Here is an 18,791-nt window from a genome sequence, read left to right on the forward strand (position 1 = left end):
CTGTGAGCAAGCAAGCTCTCTTCAAAGAGAGCATCTAGTCAATAACAAACAGGACCCTGATCTCCAACCTCTCTGGGATGCTCAGGTCACTCCTGACTGGGCTGAAGGCCCTGGTATTCGGTCTCCTGGGTGGCCACCAGCTAAGCACCTGTCCTGAAGAAAAAACTAATTCCCCACTGCATCCTCAGGTGCAGAACAAGGCCAAGCACAGAGCCGGCTTTTCAACTATTTGCTTTATGAATGAAGCTTTAGCAACTTAGATAATTAAAAGACACACACAAAAATGTCCTACTGATAACAACAAACACAACTGTGCCCATGAACAAATCTTTGCTACAAAAGTTTGTTTTTCCTAGTCAGAATCCTCTAATACAAAGACACAGAAAACAAAAGCTTAGAAATCCAAGAACTGTATTAGGGGAAGTGTTTGAGAAGGACAAAAGAGGGAGCCCAGAAAGCTGGCAGAAGACCTTTGGGTTGTGGATACAGATCTGACCCCAGGAAAAAGAGGGAGAGAGGAAGGCTGAACTGTGTATCTTAGGCTGCATGGCATCTCCAGGAGAAGCTGAACGAGGCTGTCCATGAGGAACCAGTCTCCTTCCCTGGAGATGCAGTGGGTGGTCACAAACTGTGGGCAGATGGAGGAAGCCTGGCCTTCACACTAATGCAAGGAAGTCCACAACCCATCTTTCTCCCTTTCCCTGCATCACCAGTGACTGGCAAAACTCCCAGAGTCCTCCACAGTATCATAGCCACTGGGAATCCCTTTGACCTCAAACAAACCCCACCACCAATATAAAACCATTTCTATCAATTACACATGCCACAACGTGGAAAACACTCTAGCATCTCATATACTATCATGAAAAAAAAATGTTTAATAAGTCTAATTATATGTGAACTTAGCATTTATATTTTAGTTTATTGAAAGAGTTCCTTGAGAGTTGGCTTATTTTCATCACTGTGTATACACACGAAAAAAGGAAATAAACTACTTGTATTAAGATATTTCTAAAACTTCTTCAGAGCCCAAACACTTCTGAATCACTTTCCATCTTAGTTATCAAAATCTGGTTTCCCCCACAAATATTTTTATCTTTGTGCCTCCAAGAATACTGGAGACATATCACTTCTTTAAAGTGTACCCCACTTCAATATCCAGGACTTACTCCCAAGGTTGTAACACCCACCTTTGAGACAGAAGTTGTGGAACCTCCTTGACTTAACAAGTTCTCTAAACAAGGTTTCCAAGCAGCTACAGAGAGAGACTCATCATCGCTCTGTAACCAGCCCCTTATTTAATGAGCTGAAATACTGACAGCTTGTAGTTGTTTACACAGGCAAGAAGTGACACCCAAACTCACATCTGCTCACGCTGCTGCCCGGTGCACAGCAGCCACGTGATGCGTTTATTATACACATTTCATTCAGGTTCAAATTTGGAGGGAAGGAGCTGAAGGTGTAGACCACTCGGAGGATGTGTCCTTAGTGAGCACAAGGCCCAGGATTCAGTCTCCAGTCTATGTGCCCCCAAAAGAGGTAGAGAAAAAGACAAAAGTTACAAACAGCTGAAGCCAAGAAACAATGTTTCTCTTGTCTGCTGGTCCTACAGAGAGCAGTGGTTCCTAACGTAGTGATGCATAACAAACCACTCGCTTCAATGGGCTCCAATTTCCTCATTTTTCTAACTCATGCATGATCCTAGATGCCCTAGCTCATCAAAAAGTACGTACCATGAAATAGTAGATCCAGCTGATTCACAAAAATATCCCAGTTTAGGCAATTATAGGAATGAATATAGGAAATATTCTGGTGTCTCTTTGGGTGAGTGGGTGAATGGGTAGGAGAGTGGGTAGGTGTGTGGTTACATAGGTAGGGGTGTGTGTGTGTGTGTGTGTGTGTGTGTGTGTGTGTGTGTGTGTGTGTGTGTGTACATGCGTGCACAAGCGTGCACATGGGCGCACATATGCATGTAGAATCCGAAGTAAGACAATTCCTTAGAAACAAAGAACAGACCCCAAGGATATGAAATAGAGGAAACGTAAGCTCCAAAAGGGAAGCAGAATCTGAGGAGAACAGGCTTAAGGGTCACAGACAACAATGAGTCATCAACAGAGAGGATTCTGACTCATGGCACAAGGCTTCTCCCAAATTCTTAAATTCCTCAAGTATTCTAGACGTGTAAAGATAAATCCTCAACTGGGACATTCCTGCAGCAGGATTTACAGGGGAGCATGCATATCTGGCTAGACTGTAATGGGCTTACAGGATAAAATGATAAAATATATCAAATGGTAAAGATCATCTCCAAAGACAGGAAGCAAGTTTTTGTGAAATAAAGTCACAGGCAAGTTCTTGGTTTTTTATTTTTGTTTTTGTTTTTTTTTTAGGTTTTCTGAAACAGGATTTCTCTGTGTAACCCTGGCTATCCTGGAACTCGCTCTATAGACCAGGCTGGCCTCGAACTCAGAGATCTGTACCTGCTTCTGCCTCCCGAGTGCTGGGATTAAAGGTGTGTTCCACCATACCTGGCATTGTCATGGGCAGCTCTTAAAGCAAACTAAGAAATGTCTTCATGAACAACGGCTATGATTTCTCCTACTGTAAACATTCCTGCCAACAAAATCACAGACAAATGTGTCATTTTTATCTGTAGAACGGACTACACATTTGTTATTACAAATATGACTTGCAAGAGTCAACAGAAGGCATAGACCGCCCAATATTGCCTAATGTTTATGCAACTTATCACATAAACTCACATGCATAAACAACATTAACCATTATTATGCAACACTAAAACTACTAGCAAGTAGAAGCCTGCTTCATTAAGACAAATCAGGTATGGGTATAGTGTCCAGGCCTCTGAAAATGACAGATCAAAACTTCACCTGTTGAGTCTTTTAACCCTCCGGTTGGCATAAAGCCAGCAAAAGCCATGGTTTAACTTTTTGAGAGAACAAACTCTAAGGCAAAGGAGATTTCATGGGCTAGTGGTTCAGATTTCAGCATTCATCAGGTCTGGGGTACAGCCTGAGAATGGGCATTTCTAGCATATCCCCCCAGGATATTAATTACTTCCTTGACACTGTGACAAAGTATCTTAGAGAAGTGACTTAACAGGGGAACAGGTTCATTGTGGCTCAAGGTGGAAGAGTGTACAGGCAGCGTGGAGAAGCACGGAGGCAAAGGAAAAAGTGGTCACACACACGCACACTCACACACACACTCACACACACTCACACACACTCACACACACTCACACACACTCACACACACACTCACACACTCACACACTCTCACACACTCACACACTCACACACTCACACTCACTCACACACACTCACACACTCTCACACACACTCACACACTCACACACACTCACACTCACGCACATGCACACTCACACACACTCACACACACTCACACACTCGCACACTCACACACACTCACACACACTCACACATACACAAACTCACTCACACACACTCACACACACTCACACACACACACACACATACCTCCCCCCAGAACTGAGCGCTGGCTCTCAGCTAGCCTCTTCTTTCTCCCTCCCCACTCGGTCAAGGGCCCACAGAGAGTGCGGCCCACACTCAGGGTGGACACTGGCCCCTCAGTCAATCCTTTCTAGAAACACACCCATGGACAAGCCACTGGGTCTCCTAGATGATTCCAAATCCTGTCCAGTTGTCATGGAAACCAGCCCTCACTACAGGAAGTTGATGCTGGCCCAGTCACCTGCTATGAGACACGCTAAAAAGGAATATGAAGAAGTGTTCTCCAAAGAGTAAAAACATTCATTTACTTTAATGAACATTATTTCAGTGACATCATGAAACATTCTTATAGAAAAACAGCAATAGTTTAGAACAAAAATCAAGAGTCAAAAACCAGAGTAGCAGAGATGAGAATATATTTTTTAGGTAGACAAGTTGCCCTGCCTGTCCCTCACTTCCAGTATGAAAAGGAGGTACTAAACACTGATGTCTAAGGACCTCTGGCACCACCGGGAAAGCTCTGCCTTCCATCTCCCAAAGGCAATGTTCCTCACAGCTTTTCTAACCCTCTGGTCCATGCCCTTACTCTGATTTGCCCAAATCCTCAGGAACTGAGCCCTTGCAGGCTGGAAAGAAAACCCAAATCAGTCTGTTCAAAGGATTTCCTCAGAGAAGTAAATACAGTGTGAAGGGACATTCATAAATGCCGCAGCACTATTTTAAAAGTCCTAGACTCCTGGACAGCTGCCCACCTCAGATAAGTACACCATGTGCTGTCAGGCCACATGGAGGAGCACCATAGGAATGCTGGCAGCATGAACAGACACAAGCCTGCCAGTGCTGGCCTCTTGCTGGGTCAGGCCCAGCTGCCTAGTTTAGGTTCCTCACATCCACAATCAGGTAGAAACACTAGGAGAAAAACTACTCACTTAGAAGCCCTTTCCTGACACCACTGTGATGTCTGTCTAGAGGGCGGGGCATGTCCACTCGTGGAGACCAAACTCTGGGTGTGGAGGCAAATAGTGGCTCATTTTCCTAACCGGGTACTCTGTCCGCTTCCCTTTCCAGTGAGTCACTGGATTTCAGTTCCTAGTTTTGCTTGACCAGGGACTGAACTTTCATACTGAGCACACTCCACCGCTAAGCCACACCCACAATCTCAGTAATTCATTTAATAGCAATGGAAGAGGACATTGGAGACTCAAACAGCCTTCCCTCTTTTCCAGATGGAACTAGTTTTCCCTCAAGAAGGGCTCAGCATTCCAGCTCATCTGGGCTTAACTGGGTAACTGGGCTCATCACCCATTCTCCAGGAGACCTCTGTTACAGCAAAATGACTGAGTACACACTCTCTTGACCATCTCCCGTGGACATCCACTACTCACAGAAAGAGCTGTCATTACTGTCACAACCGGCACCTGGATGTAGTAAGCACACAGTGGTGCTGGCTGAACTACATACAGCCCCGCTTAGGTATATACAAGGCACAAGAGCATACGGCTGTCGGTCTCGTCAGATGTGGATTCTTGGCCAACGGTTGCACTTTTAGACACATGTATTTACCCTTTAAAGCCCAAAATCCTACAGAATACTTGTTCAGTAAAAAACTTTCTACATTTGGCTTTGGTCTTAGCCTTCTACAGATTTTCACTTTTTTTCCCTTTTACTGATTAAGCCTTAACTATGAATATCCAATGATCATGCTTCACTGTTAATTAATGTCAGACGATGGAAAATACTGATTATTTTTAAAGATTTAATAATCACTAAGATTACACTAACCTTCTCAGAAAGGCTTTCACTCTGGCTCATTCTGCTGTCTTTTTCCACCCATGGCTTTTAGCTGCCAGCTTACACTCATTGTAAGAGGCTTGGAGACTGAATTTTGTTCTGAGCTCCCAGAATGCACCTGCATCCAGTCTAGCTGCTCAAGCCCCTCCTTGCTGCTCCAAGAGCACTAAGGACCTCCTTGTGCCTCAGCCCACTGCTCCCAGCTTCAGGACAGCTTCTGTCCCCAACAGCCACGGGCTTGGCTGACCCCCTCTCCCTGACAACCACACTTCATACCTTTGTCTATTTTAATAAACTTGCTAATTACCTGCTATTCTCCAGGGCTACACTGAAAGTTTCTTGCATATCTGTTCTTATTCAAAGTTTACAGATGCCTTGGTCTCCAAATGTCACAACCGTTTCTTCATAAGCTATCAAAAGATCTCAAAGACACATGATGATTTTATCCAGTTTTCCTGCTTCAAAAGAGGTGATCTCAGAAGATCACAGAAAATCACTCAATGTCAGTGTGGATAAATGGCACACACCTTTCAACTTTTATTAACTTGGGAGACTTCTACTTCTAAAGATGCCAGTAGAGAGTATTTGGCTCACTACATGTGACGGTACATGCCTATCCCCCAGCACTGGAGAGGCTGCATGTGATGGTGCATGCCTATCCACCAGCACTTGGAAGCTGCATGTGGCCCAGGCCTATCCTCCAGCATTCAGGAGGCTGCATGTGACGGTGCATGCCTATCTCCCAGCACTCAAGAGGGAAAGCAGGGTGACTACAAGCTTGAGAACAACCTAGGCTACAAGGAAGCCTTGTCCCCACCCCCCACCCCAAAAACCCATAAATTATAAATTCTGGTCAGGGGAAAAGATGAAAACCCTACAAATTTGAAGTGACTTGGAAATTTACCATCAAATGTCATCTATTTGAATGATGCTGCAGAAAGACCAATGGCTACTAAGAGAGACACAGAAGGGAAGACTCTGATCCTGAGCTGTCTTCTGGAATAAAGGCATTTTGTCCATGTTGTTGTTAAAGTTGGCACCTCGCCGATACGTCCTAAGGGATTTGTACTTGAAATGTGTATGTTTGTATATGAGATGACCCGATGCTGGGCTCTGAGTCAAAATGGCAGCAGGGGGATTAGGAATATGAGATAAACAGGATCAGATGTGACACTGGGTGCTGAGAACAAGTAATTTAACACTATATTCTAGTAATGCTTTCAATTTCCCATACTAAACTGGAGTATCCTGTTCACATCATCTGGGTGATGGTGGCTTCCCACTGCTTCCTCTCCAGCAGGCATTTCTGTTCCACATGTCAGTTTTGTAGGTTTTAGTGGGTTTGGCTTCATTTTTCAAGACAGGATTTCTCTGTGTCCTGGAACTCACTCTGTAGACCAGGCTGGCCTCAAAATCACAGAGATCCACCTGCCTCTGCCTCCCAAGTGCTAGGACTAAAGGTGTGCGCCACCACACCTGGCCCACATGTCAGTTTTAACATACTGTACCATTCTTCTGGGGTTCAGAGCCTTCCACAGACACAATCCTACTCTCACATCTGCCCTGTCCCAGGAATCCAACCTTCTTACACTCTTCTCACCTCAGACAGAGACACGGTCAGCTGCCACAACAGCTGCGATTAAATCATCGGTCAGCTAGCAGCAGCTCTATGAACTATGCTATCTACATCAGAGTCTAAGACCACATTCCAGTTTCTTGACCTCATTGATTTACTCCAAGAAACTGAATACAAAAATGGACCATCAAGGCAGAGAGTGGTCACATGATATTTCTGTAAGTCTAAACTCCAGCTCCATTCTACCTAGAACCCCATTCCTGACCACACCAGGATATCTAACAGTTCTTTACCAAAAAGGCCCTCAACACTTCATGACTACCTCTCTGCCCAGCTCACCCACAGCTCCCTACCCATCTCTACTCTGAGCTATAGCACCCTTCACTGCCTGATGGCACAACATGTCTACTCATTACCTCCCTTGCTAGCAATGAAACTGTGGGTGCAGGTACTTCACAAAGTTTGCTACCAAACTCTCAGATTCCAACCAATAAAAAGAACACAAAATGTCAATAAATGCTGGCCACATGCTCGAAATCCCAGAAAAGAATGTCTAAACGTCAAAGAAAGTACATGCACACACCTCTTATGTAACATAAACCAAGAAATTCCATTACCACTCCACATGCCTCCACTTTTCAGTGTGGAAAGGTGGTACATGGCACTATTTGGATCAAATGTCATATCTATTCTTTACTGAACAGCTGAGAAATGAGAGACTATAACATTATACAAACACTAATTGAACTTAATTAACAGTGTGTGCCAGGAAAAGCCCATGTGATGACACTGCCTTCACATGTACACCATGAAATTCTGAGTATGTTTTTGTACATGTTCTTATGTGTACACACCTGTTTGCAGATACATGTGTTTACATAGATGTGTACATGGGCCAAAGGTTGACAGCGGGTGTTACTTCCTCCCCTTCATTTTTGAGGGTGGGTCTCACTGAACCTGCAGCTCACTACCGATTCAGTCACTCGCTAGCAAGCAAGCCCCAGGAGCCTGCCACCTCCACCTCTCGGGTACTAGGATGACATGTACACACTGCTTTACCCTTGGCCTTCCTGCACATGTTAGGAATCCTAACCTGAATCACGACACTTGTGTGGCAAGCACTTTACCAAATGAGACATCGTCCCAGCTCCCTCTGTGGATTTTTTGTTTGTTTGTTTTTGATTTTGCATTTTTGAGACAGGGTTTCTCTGTGTAACCCTGGCTGCCCTGGAACTCACTCTGTAGACCAGGCTGGCCTCAAACTCACAGAGATCTACCTGCCTCTGCTTCCCAAATGCTGGGATAAAAGTGCTGGGATAATATGCCACCTCTGCTGGCCCTCCGTGGAATTTTTAACATTTAGAAAAATATCTCAGAATGTAGGGCATAGTACAAATTATGAGATTTAAGAAAACATGTCTGTGCTGCTCCTAAAATCAAAATTAACTCCATCCTTTGGCTTTGCCCCTAATGCACATGCTCCTGACAGAAACTCCACTAGCCACCTGGGAAATTAAAGCACGTGGGTGGGCAGCTGGCACAGAGTAATCGGGGAAGCTCAGGGTTCTAGCTTCTACTTCATCATGTGACCTTGGGCAGACCATGTGCCTCAGTTTATAAAACAGAGTGGAGGAATGATCTTCTTTACAGAACTGGCATGATAAGTGAGAGACTTAAGGTGAAGTCAGTGGCTGAGAGCGATGCCAGCATACAGTCCTGGTTAACCGTTCTAGTTACTGTGCTCAGTACCAGAAGCATTATCACATCTGAACCCACTCACACATCAGCACAATTCCAGGCAGTGTTTATTCTGAAGAACCAAGAACAGTATTTTATTATATTGTTTCTGTAGGACACTGAACCCAGAGTCTTCTGCAAGTTCTAATTATTTTAAAATGGTAGGTGGGGGACAATGAGAACAGTATGTGGAAACCCAGTGGTAATCACACTGTGAGTCTTTGTTTAACTGGAAAACTTATAAGAAAGGCAAATATCATCTAATCCCCCCAACCCCCGAAACATCATTGCTGAGTTCACAGGTATTCACAAAGCACCAGGCACTCAGAGTATGCTGCATGGAGAAGCAGCTCTCATTAGAATCAGGATCACGCTATCTCACTGCAGAGGAACATCAGAGACAGCCAGATCTGAGCTCTGTCCACCCTCACAGACTAGAAATCCAGAGCTCTGTCCACCCTCAGACTAGAAATCCAGAGCTCTGTCCACCCTCAAGATTAGAGACCCAGAGCTTTGTCCACCCTCAGACTAGAAACCCAGAGCTCTGTCCACCCTCAAGATTAGAGACCCAGAGCTCTGTCCACCCTCAGACTAGAAACCCAGAGCTCTGTCCACCCTCAGACTAGAAACCCAGAGCTCTGTCCACCCTCACAGACTAGAAACCCAGAGCAATGGCTCAAAAACCATCCTTCCACTCCCTCTACCTCCAAGTGCGCATCTCTTCCTTCAGCTTTAGGGTATATTCAGCCCCTGCATGGCATTTAGGTAAGCCAAAGGCTCTGCTAACAAAAGGCAAACCAGCACCCTCCTTCTATTTTACAAGTGAAAAAAGACTGCCTGAGGCCCAGAACCTTGCCCAAGAACTAACTGATCACTAACAGAACCATCATGGACCCAGAAACCAGAGCTCCGAAACCCCATCCATACCTCCCCCATTATAAGCACTAAGTTCATCAAAACTTCTGTCCAGCTTAGCTTCACAGCCCAGACTGTCCCCTCCTAGAAATCCGCTAATCAGTACATTCACATTTCTGATACTCACCATGATCTCTCTCTGTTCTTCAAGATTCTTCAAAAAGTTAGAGAATTCCCGTAAGGAAGCATCTGTAAGGAGAAAGGCATGATGAGTTTGTGTTGGGAGCGGGAGGAAGGCAAACCAGACCTCATGTCTTTCTTACCTATGCATCGCTCATCATCAGTCTCGGCGTCCCCAATAAACTCGAACTTAAAGTCTCTGAGCGAATGAGCAAACTTCCGCTGGGCTGCAGAAAGACCTAGAAAGAAAGGCACAGAGATGAACAGGGCCCTTGCTTTAAAGCCAAGGACTACCACAAATCCATTTCTGTTGGGATTGGTAGACTGTTAGGATTGAGCCACTCAGTATGTGAAAAGGCATAATCCAACCCATCACCCTCCATATGGCACATGCCCAGGTCACCTGTCTCCCTCACACCCTAGAAAATCCACCATGGCCCCGCCCTGCCCGCTTTCCCCAGCTGATCACTGCGTATCTCTCAGCACTTTCCTCAATCAGGGCAGAATTTATTCTGAAGTCACAAGGTAATTAGCATGCATCTGATAGCACTCCTCAGGGCTATGGAAGGTCTAGACAGCTAACCACGTCCTCTGAACTGATACTGCCATCACCAAGCCCCTACTACCAATACCCCAACAAGGTTTTGGCATAATTCCTCACATAGAAAAGCTGACTAATACAGGACTAATAATGCTGATTAAGCTGAAACTCTAAAGGGGACTGAAAATAAGCATTCAACCGCAACGTTTAAAACGTTTCCTTTTTCACGAGAGGAAGTGGAAGAAACTAAAGTGGCCTGCAGCCACATGAAAAGGTCTTCAGTGGTCAGAAATCAAAACGAAGACCTCAAGACAGCCAAGGCTCCTAACTGCCAAAGCCTATGAAGAAACAAATCTCTCGCTGGCAAAATTGGCATAACTGCTTGGTAGTTTAGCAATTCCAGGTAAATCTGATGAAGTCCTATGACCCAGAAAGTTTGGTAGATTTCTAAGTAAAACTCTTGCACGTGGATATTTGCTGTGTGCAATGCAGAACTCTCAGGAAGACTTATCCCTGGAAACTGAGTTGGGACTATCCGCCAACAGCACCAAATACTAGAACAACAAGCATCCTGCATAGCCACACGATGTGAAGTACAGAAAACTAACATGAGGACTCTCACAACTCGGGGAGACTACAGAGAAGGCATGACGGAGGCTGCTCTTCGACTTCGTGCCATGCACTTATGTGAAGTACTGGAGGACTGCAGCCTCACTTTTGACACCTCTGTTACTCACTTAGTTGTCAGAACACACTGAGCCAGACATGGTGGCCGGTGGCTGTGATTCCATACTTGGGAGATAGGGACAAGAGAATTGCAATGAGCTCATGGACACTGGATGACAGAGAAACTATCTCATAATCCCATCCAACCCCAACAGAGAAGAGCATCAGGCAAGTCAGTCATATCTGTATGCATGCATTTAAGTTGTTAAAAATGTTCCTTTGAATCTGAGCGTGTATACATATAATCTGAAGCTGTTTCCTCAATATCCAGATAACCACTGAAAGAGCGAAGGTCTTCCATTTAAAGACAGTATGTTGTAAGGACAGAATTAAATGTTACAGAGTGATACTTTTTAAATAACAGAGGAGGCAGAGGCAGACAGACCTCTGTGAGTTCAAGGCCAGCCTGGTCTTCAAAGTGAGTTCCAGGACAGCTAAGGCTGTTACACAGAGAAATTTTTTCTAATTCCTCATGTTATTTGCATAGCTAATCTGACATTGCTCCTCCCACACACAAATGCCTTCCTTGTGCTAAACATTTAGGCTTTTCTTTTTCTTTTAATACAATTATTTTCAGTTTTGGTTGATCTTCTAGTGTCGGAGCTCACGTTTGTAGCATTTACACATCTGACCACATCAAAATCTGCTCCTTTTAATAATTACAAATGTAACTAATTTTCCAATGCTTAGTATATTTTAGCTTTCCTTTTTCTGTTTGAGGTGAATAAGCAAGTCAGGGCTTGTGCATACTACACCCACCTCTACTGAGAACATTTTTAATTCATGTATTTTCCAATTCCAGATATATGCTGCTTTTCCAAACAACAGAAGGTGTGGTTTCAGTTTACTAAATTTAATGTAGCCCATCAAAAGCTTTTTTTCTCTAACAACAGCACATGTGAAACTCAACCAGTTTCTGGTGACTAGTTACAAAGGCCAACTCCAGTCTCTACTAGGGAAGGACAGGAGGAAGCCACGGGAAGAAAGTGTCCTTTACTGACATGGACTTCCACTATTATTTCATTGATTTCTCATGAGCTGGCAGGCTGGTACTGATGTGTGGAGGTGTATTAAGATTTACAGATAGATCAGGAACCTAGCCAGGGCAGCTGACATCTTTGGACTACTCAGAGTGTCTCAGACCTCCACATAAGTCCCTTCCTGACGCCATTTTAACTTCCAAGGCATTTCACATTATTCCCAGGTCCTCTGCCCAGAGTCTATTTCTGCAGGTTCACTACTGACATTGTGGCACTACTGTTCACCCTGGCAATGTGGCACTACTGACAGTGTCGTGTCCTACAATGTTGTTTAATTTGTATATCTGGTCTAAGAAGGTTGGAGTGCTTTTAAGGTTTTCTATACCTAAGGTCCTGTGTCAAGTGTGACAATGCCATTTCCTCTTTTGTAGTTTGAATGTCTCACATCTTTTGCTTCTCTGATGACTCCAAGACTTCCAGCAATGAAAGTAGTGAGAGCAGAGGCCTCTGACTTGTTACAGACCTTAGAAAGCTGCCAGCATTTCCCGAGTACAATGACAGCTGCGGCCTGTCTTCTGGATTGCGTTCAGGTACATTCCTTCTGTAGCTAATATCTAACGCTGTCTTCACCATGAAAGAATGCTGACTTTCACCCAGCTTTTCCTCTATATAAAGAACTATAGAGTTTTGTTCTTCACTGGTGATTTAATATACATATCAATTAGCAGATGCTGAATCATGCCTGTGATACAGTCTACTTGATTACAGTGCATATCTTTGTAATATTCCATAGACTGGAATTGGTAGTGTTTTGTTGAAATCTGTGCATCTAGGTTCAAAGATAATATCCTACAGTTTTATTCTTTCTTGAATTGTATTTAATCATTTTGGTTTTAGTGTATGCATGTGTGAGTGCAGGTGCGCATGTGAGATCAGAACATAGCTCTTGGTGTCGGCTCTCTCCTGCTACCTTTCAGGATCCAAGGGTCACACTCAGGTTGTCAGGACTGTGCACAGCACCTCCACCCCCTGAGCCATCTCATTGCCCATTTCATCCTTGTGCCCTGGCCTGGCTTTGATGTTGACGTAATGTGATCCTGTGGAATACACTGAGAAGAATTCCTCCCTCTTGAACTCCCTGGAATAACTAAAGAAGTGGTCTCCACTGTTTTTATAATGTTCAACGGTAAAACTGCCTGGCCCTAAGGCTTAACATTTATTCATTTCATTTTAGAAACAGATCTCTCTTTCACAGCCCAAGGTAGCCTAAAACTCAGTGATCCCTCCTGCCTCAACTTCCTGACAGTAGGTCCGCAGGACTGAGTCACCACACCATGCTCTTGGTATTCACTCTGATGGGTGGTTTCTAATTGCTGACTCAATCTTCCGCTGTGTACTGATCTGCTCACGGGTTTTCGATTTCCTGACGGTTAAACTGGGAAGCACACAAGTGTCCAGGCTGTTTGCTGTGTCTGCTCAAGTTTCCTCCCTCAGGATTTCATCTTGGTAGAAGTATATGTCCAGCAATGCTTATGGTTCTCTCTCCTTTATCATACTTGTTGATATACATTTGTTCTTAACAACTGCTAAGAAATCCTTTCACAGCCTCAGCTCACAATCTGGTTTGGGAAGCCCCTGACCCCCACACGATGGCCTCTGTGTGCCCTTGGTAACTTTGTACATGAGAAAAGTGATTCTTTATAGCAGATCCATCTACTTATTAACAGCGTTTAGTTAAAACCATGAAATAACAGACCAAGTTAGACATGGCCTCCCTGGCTAGACTCCTGGAAGCAAAACTGAAATTGCCAGTGGACACTGGCCATGAAAGGCTCACTACCCAGTTAGGGTTTCTGTTGCTGGGGAAAACACTGACGAAAATCAACTTGGGGAAGAAAGGCTTCTCAGCTCATCATGGAGAAAAGCCAGAGCGGGAACACAGAGAAGAACCTGGAGGCAGAACTGGAGCAGAGGCTGTGGCGGATCGCGGCCTACTGACTTACTCTCCGTGGTTGTGCAGCTGCCTTTCACAGACAACAGAGGAGCGCCCACCCAGGGCCAGGCACCCCTTGTCAATGAACAATCAAGGAATGACTAACAGACACATCCACAGGCAAAAATGATGGAGGAAATCCCTTAACTAAGGTTCTCTCTGGCAAACTTGACGCAACCTACACCTGGCTAGCACATACCCCTAAATCTCCCACAGCTTCTACTCCCAACATCTGAAGTACCAGTGGGATGCTTGAAGAACTATGGCATATTCCATCATCCTAAACTTGAAAATGAACAATGACTATAGCGTGCTTTGCTCAGCGTGCTGGTTAGTTTCATGTCAACTTGACACAGGTATAGTCATCTAGGAGGGAACCTCAATTAAAAATGTCTCCACAAGATCATGCTGCAGGAGAGCCTGCAAGGGCATTTGTGTAATTAGTGGAGGGAAAGACCATCCCCCAGCCCATGGTGGGTGGTGCCACCCCTGGGCTGGTAGTCCTGTGTTCTATAAGAAAGCAGGCTGAGCAAGCCAGGGAAAGTAAGCCAATAAGCAGCACCCCTCCATGGCTTCTGTACCAGCTCTTGCCTCCAGGTTCCTGCCCTGCTTGAGTTTCTGTCCTGACTTCCTCCAATGATGAACAGTGATATGGAAGTATAAGCCCTTTCCACCCCAAGATGCCTTGGCTGTGGTGTTTCATCACAAAAACAGCAACCCTGACTACGATACTCAGTAAAGTGCAGGCATTTTACAAATCATACTGGGCTCCACCACCCTTGTTAAATAGAGAAACTGTACCTAGAAGCTTGCATTCCTTGGCATATAGAAACCTAAACAACCAGACTGTCAATTGTGTAACAGTCCACCAATGCTGCCTATTGTGCACATTCATACCAGAACCCAGATCCACCGATGTGTGATTTATAGAACAGGGTGCAAATTCTAAGAACTTGGTAGTTTTGAGTCAGATTCTTGCCAAGGAAATAATGCTGATGTTAACCCACGAAACTTGGAAGTAAAACAAAACCCCTTCAGGGCTCTAAGCTGCCTTCAAACTTCCATGTCTTCTCATTTGACAACACCAGCAGCAGCACCATACACTAAGAGTACTGTGGCTTCTTTCTAAAGTCAAAAAAAAAGGAAAGTAAATAACTCATCTTGGAAGTTAAAAAAAATAATAATAATGCAAATATCCTCGTGAGCCCATAATGCATTCTTGAGCTAGTCTAGGCCTAAAGGCCACACTGGAGACTGTGCTAAGAGCACTCAAGGACCAACAGTGTCTGGTAACATCAAGTTAAGTGTTCACGGCCTTAACTTCCCAAGTCTGAGTGGTGTCAGTGGTCTATGAACTAATTATTCTATGAATTTCTTATTCATAGAATAAATAGTATCTGAAGTCACTAGAATGACTGAAAATGACACACTAATGGGGTAAAAGGACATCAGATTGAATCTACAAAAGAACATATATGTCCCAAAACATACACCTGAAGGAGGACCATGTGCAATTCAGATGCAGTGTACACATTCCTCAGAAGGAGCAGCTGTGGCTGGGTGCAGAATAGAGCCTCTGCCACAATCTACTACTGACTGGGAAAGGGATGTTGACAACATCCAGGCCACTGGCTTTCCAACTGTCAGAGCACAGGTTCTTTTGTTAAATAAAATCTTACTTATAGTAAAAGCAGGCACACGCACATGCCAATACACACACACACACACACACACACACACACACACACACACACACACACACCACAGGGGCTGGAGGGAAAGCCGTTAAAGGCTAGGCTCACAACCAAAATCTAAGATCAAACAGGTAACAAGTGTTTCCTACCACTGCTACTACAAAAGTGACCACAGTACAGTGGCTTTATTATCACTCAGTTCATGGAGGTCAAGAACCTGCACGTGCTCTAACAACCGAAGAAGCAGGGAGTCATGCAATGGTTTAGAGGGGTAAAATCAAAGTACACACAGGGCTTCCCTCCCTCTGAAGAAGAATCTAGGGCCCCACCTTCTGGAGGATGCCCACATTCCTTAGCTCACCGGCCACAGCAACAATGGCCTCACTCTGAATTCTGTTATCACATGTCCTTCCGTGACTTTTTAGGACCCACCAGAACTGCATTTGGCCCAGGACGACCCAGGATCGTCTCCCCATTCTCGGGGTCCATAATTTAGCGGCACCTTCAAGGTTTTCCTTCAGTTTTCAAGTGTCAGGAGGAGCTACCTCTGGAAGACCATTAACCTCTTTGCAGGCCCTCACAATGGAAGGAGCTCCAAGGACCACCATGCATTCACAGCTCGTGCAGCATGCGCTATCACATCAACTCGGCTAACAGCTCATGTGGCATGCGCTATAACGCACACACAACCGTGAAGATGTAGTTTCGGCAACTTGCTCAAATTCCTATAACCCCAGAGAAGTGACAGAGATCAGAAAGACTGCTCAGGTGGAGGGAGGGTGACAGACTTGCTCTGCCAGTAGCCGCCTCCCAGAGGAACCTGATGAGGTCAGAGGCTTGCCCAATCTGAAAACACCTGACACATCATCACTTGACTGTCCGAGGAACAAAGGCATCACACTGGGTGACCAATCAATGTCACACACCCATTCTTAGGTGAACTCTAACAGGGATTCAGGCATGTTCTCTCTCAGGCATGTCAGAGCTGTTTGTAGTTTTTGGCATCATCTCTGGAGGTACGGCTAGAGCAGGCAGGCACTCCTGTGTGCAAAGGACACACAGTACAACAAAGAGCGACAGGCAGCTAAGGACATGCACTCAGGTGTCTGCATGCATGCCTGAGGCATCAACGTGTGTTTGGAGTAAAGAGTTACGGTCAGGTTTTGGGGGCAAATGCATGGGCCAGTTCAATCCCAGTCTCCAGTTCAATTGCACATCATAAACAAGAATGGCTGATAGGCCCACAAGTGTTTATTACGGCAAGACTGCTTGATGAAAATTAACTTGGCAATTCTAGGGTAGTAACTAAATACAGACTGAAAAACTGAGTCCTACAGAATTATTTATTTGGCTCTTACTTTCATTAAATTTCCTTCTGACTCTCTCAGATGCTCTGGTTGTTGTATTTTAAAAACGGTGGGAACGAGTCACACCATACAACAGGGCCCATGTAGGAGGTTTAGTGAGGGGAAGGGAGAGAGAAGGGGCAGGGAAGGGGGCAGGGACCAGTCCCTGGGGACCAGAAAGGAGAGCAAGACAGGAGGTGTACAAGGCCCACCTTTTATAAGGAAACAGAGCAAATGCATACAGGGGTGCTCTTAGTGGCTGCAGCTGAGGTGTATCCTGTCAGGATCCTAAGGGCAGGCCAGTACAGATGCCTAAATGCTAACATTGGTTATACTTCTACAACAATGGCCTCACAAATGCCTAACAGCATTCGGATTCTCAAGTCCAGGCCTAATTTAAAAGATTTGGGGTGGGAACTTGATCTTAGAGGCAATATAATGTAATGAAACTACTTCACCATAGGAGAGAAATCAAGCAGCAAATGAGGCTGTGTGGCTCATGAAGAGGAGAACAGCATTCGACCACTCCAGATAGACTGGTCTAACATCGACTGTGCATCGGAGGGCGGGAGATCTGGGGCAAGACGCAAGCTTTGCCATTTACAGATTTACCTCTTTTGGAGGGTTGGAGGGTTGAGACTGGGCCTCTCTGTGCAGTCCTGGCTGTCCCAGAATTCACTGTATGAGAGAGATCCTCCTACCTCTGCCTCCTGGGTGCTGAATTAAAGGTGTGCACCACCATGCTCAACTTAGATTTACCTTTTACAAATTGAGAATAACCAGAACGCCACAGTGACAAAGCAGCTCATGGAACACACCCTGGTGGCCAAGAAGGGTGACCAAATAGAAAGCAGCTAGCAGATTTTCCCCTCTGCCCCTCCCCCAGCTACAGGGTAGGTGAGGCCCACTTTGGAAGCAGGCTTCTTCCCTGGGTCAGGCCCCTCTGAGAACTATAACCATCTCCCGAGAGCATGCCTCAACCCTGTCAAGTTGATAATTAGGATTAACCATCACAACGAAGGAATTTTAACACTTACAATTAGCTAGAAATGTATTTCAAACAGTGCTCCCAAATGCCCAGAGTATTATAACCACCTGATATTTATTGTGCAATCCCTCGGGAGGGGAGGGGAGGAAGGGAAGGGGAGGGGAGGGGGAGGGGAGAGGAGGGGAAGGGGAGGGGAGGGGGAGGGAAGAGGAGGGGAAAGGGGAGGGGAGGGGGAGGGGAGAGAGGAGGGGAGGGGAAGGAAGAGGGGAGGAGAGGAGGAATTTCCTCAGGAGGACACTGAAGAAGGCCTGGGCCCAGCACTTCTCAGCCAGACTTAACTAAGGCAGGATGTAATGGTTAGGGTTGGGAAATGTGGAAACCAACAACAAAAGATAATGCAGACTTCAAAAAGCGAGTGAACTTTACAGAACAATGGTCATGAAGAATCCAGAGCTGCCTCAGAAGCACATGAAAGAGTAGATGGAAAGAGTAAACCAAGAAGCAAAAGGAGATGACAGAACACAGTGCCCGGAGTGAACTGGCTGCCCTCTAATGTGAATCTGAAAAGTCATGACTAGCCTATTGAATGTGGTCACTTCTTTTATCCACAGGTCTCGAATAAAACTCTGAACACAGTGGTGCTCACTGTTGTTGTTGTTAATGAAGTGACAGAGGGACTAGAGAGATGGCTCAGTGGTTAAGAGAACTGCTGCTCTTCCAAAGGACCCAGGTTCAAGTCCCACCACCCACACAGCTGCTCAGAACCATCTGTAACTCTAGTCCATGGTTATCACCCTCTTCTGACCTTGAAGGACTCCGGGCACATAGGTGGTGCACAAACCTATATGCAGGCAAAATACCCATACTCA

General features: G+C 45.2%; 1 protein-coding gene across 2 annotated transcripts in view; it reads right to left on the minus strand.

Annotated features, from left to right (window-relative positions):
* The window catches only part of Arhgap10 (Rho GTPase activating protein 10), a 271,607-nt gene that overhangs the window by 189,293 nt on the left and 63,523 nt on the right, over positions 1–18,791 (minus strand). For both annotated transcript variants that reach the window (XM_036187947.1, XM_036187948.1), the window contains exons 2-3: positions 9,798–9,893; positions 9,662–9,723 (exon numbers count right to left, since the gene is read on the minus strand). In XM_036187947.1, coding sequence (XP_036043840.1) covers positions 9,662–9,723; positions 9,798–9,893 — 158 coding nt within the window. The remainder of the gene's footprint in view (positions 1–9,661; positions 9,724–9,797; positions 9,894–18,791) is intronic.

This window comes from Onychomys torridus, chromosome 5, assembly GCF_903995425.1.
Source record: "Onychomys torridus chromosome 5, mOncTor1.1, whole genome shotgun sequence".
NCBI classification, from domain to species: Eukaryota; Metazoa; Chordata; class Mammalia; order Rodentia; family Cricetidae; genus Onychomys; species Onychomys torridus.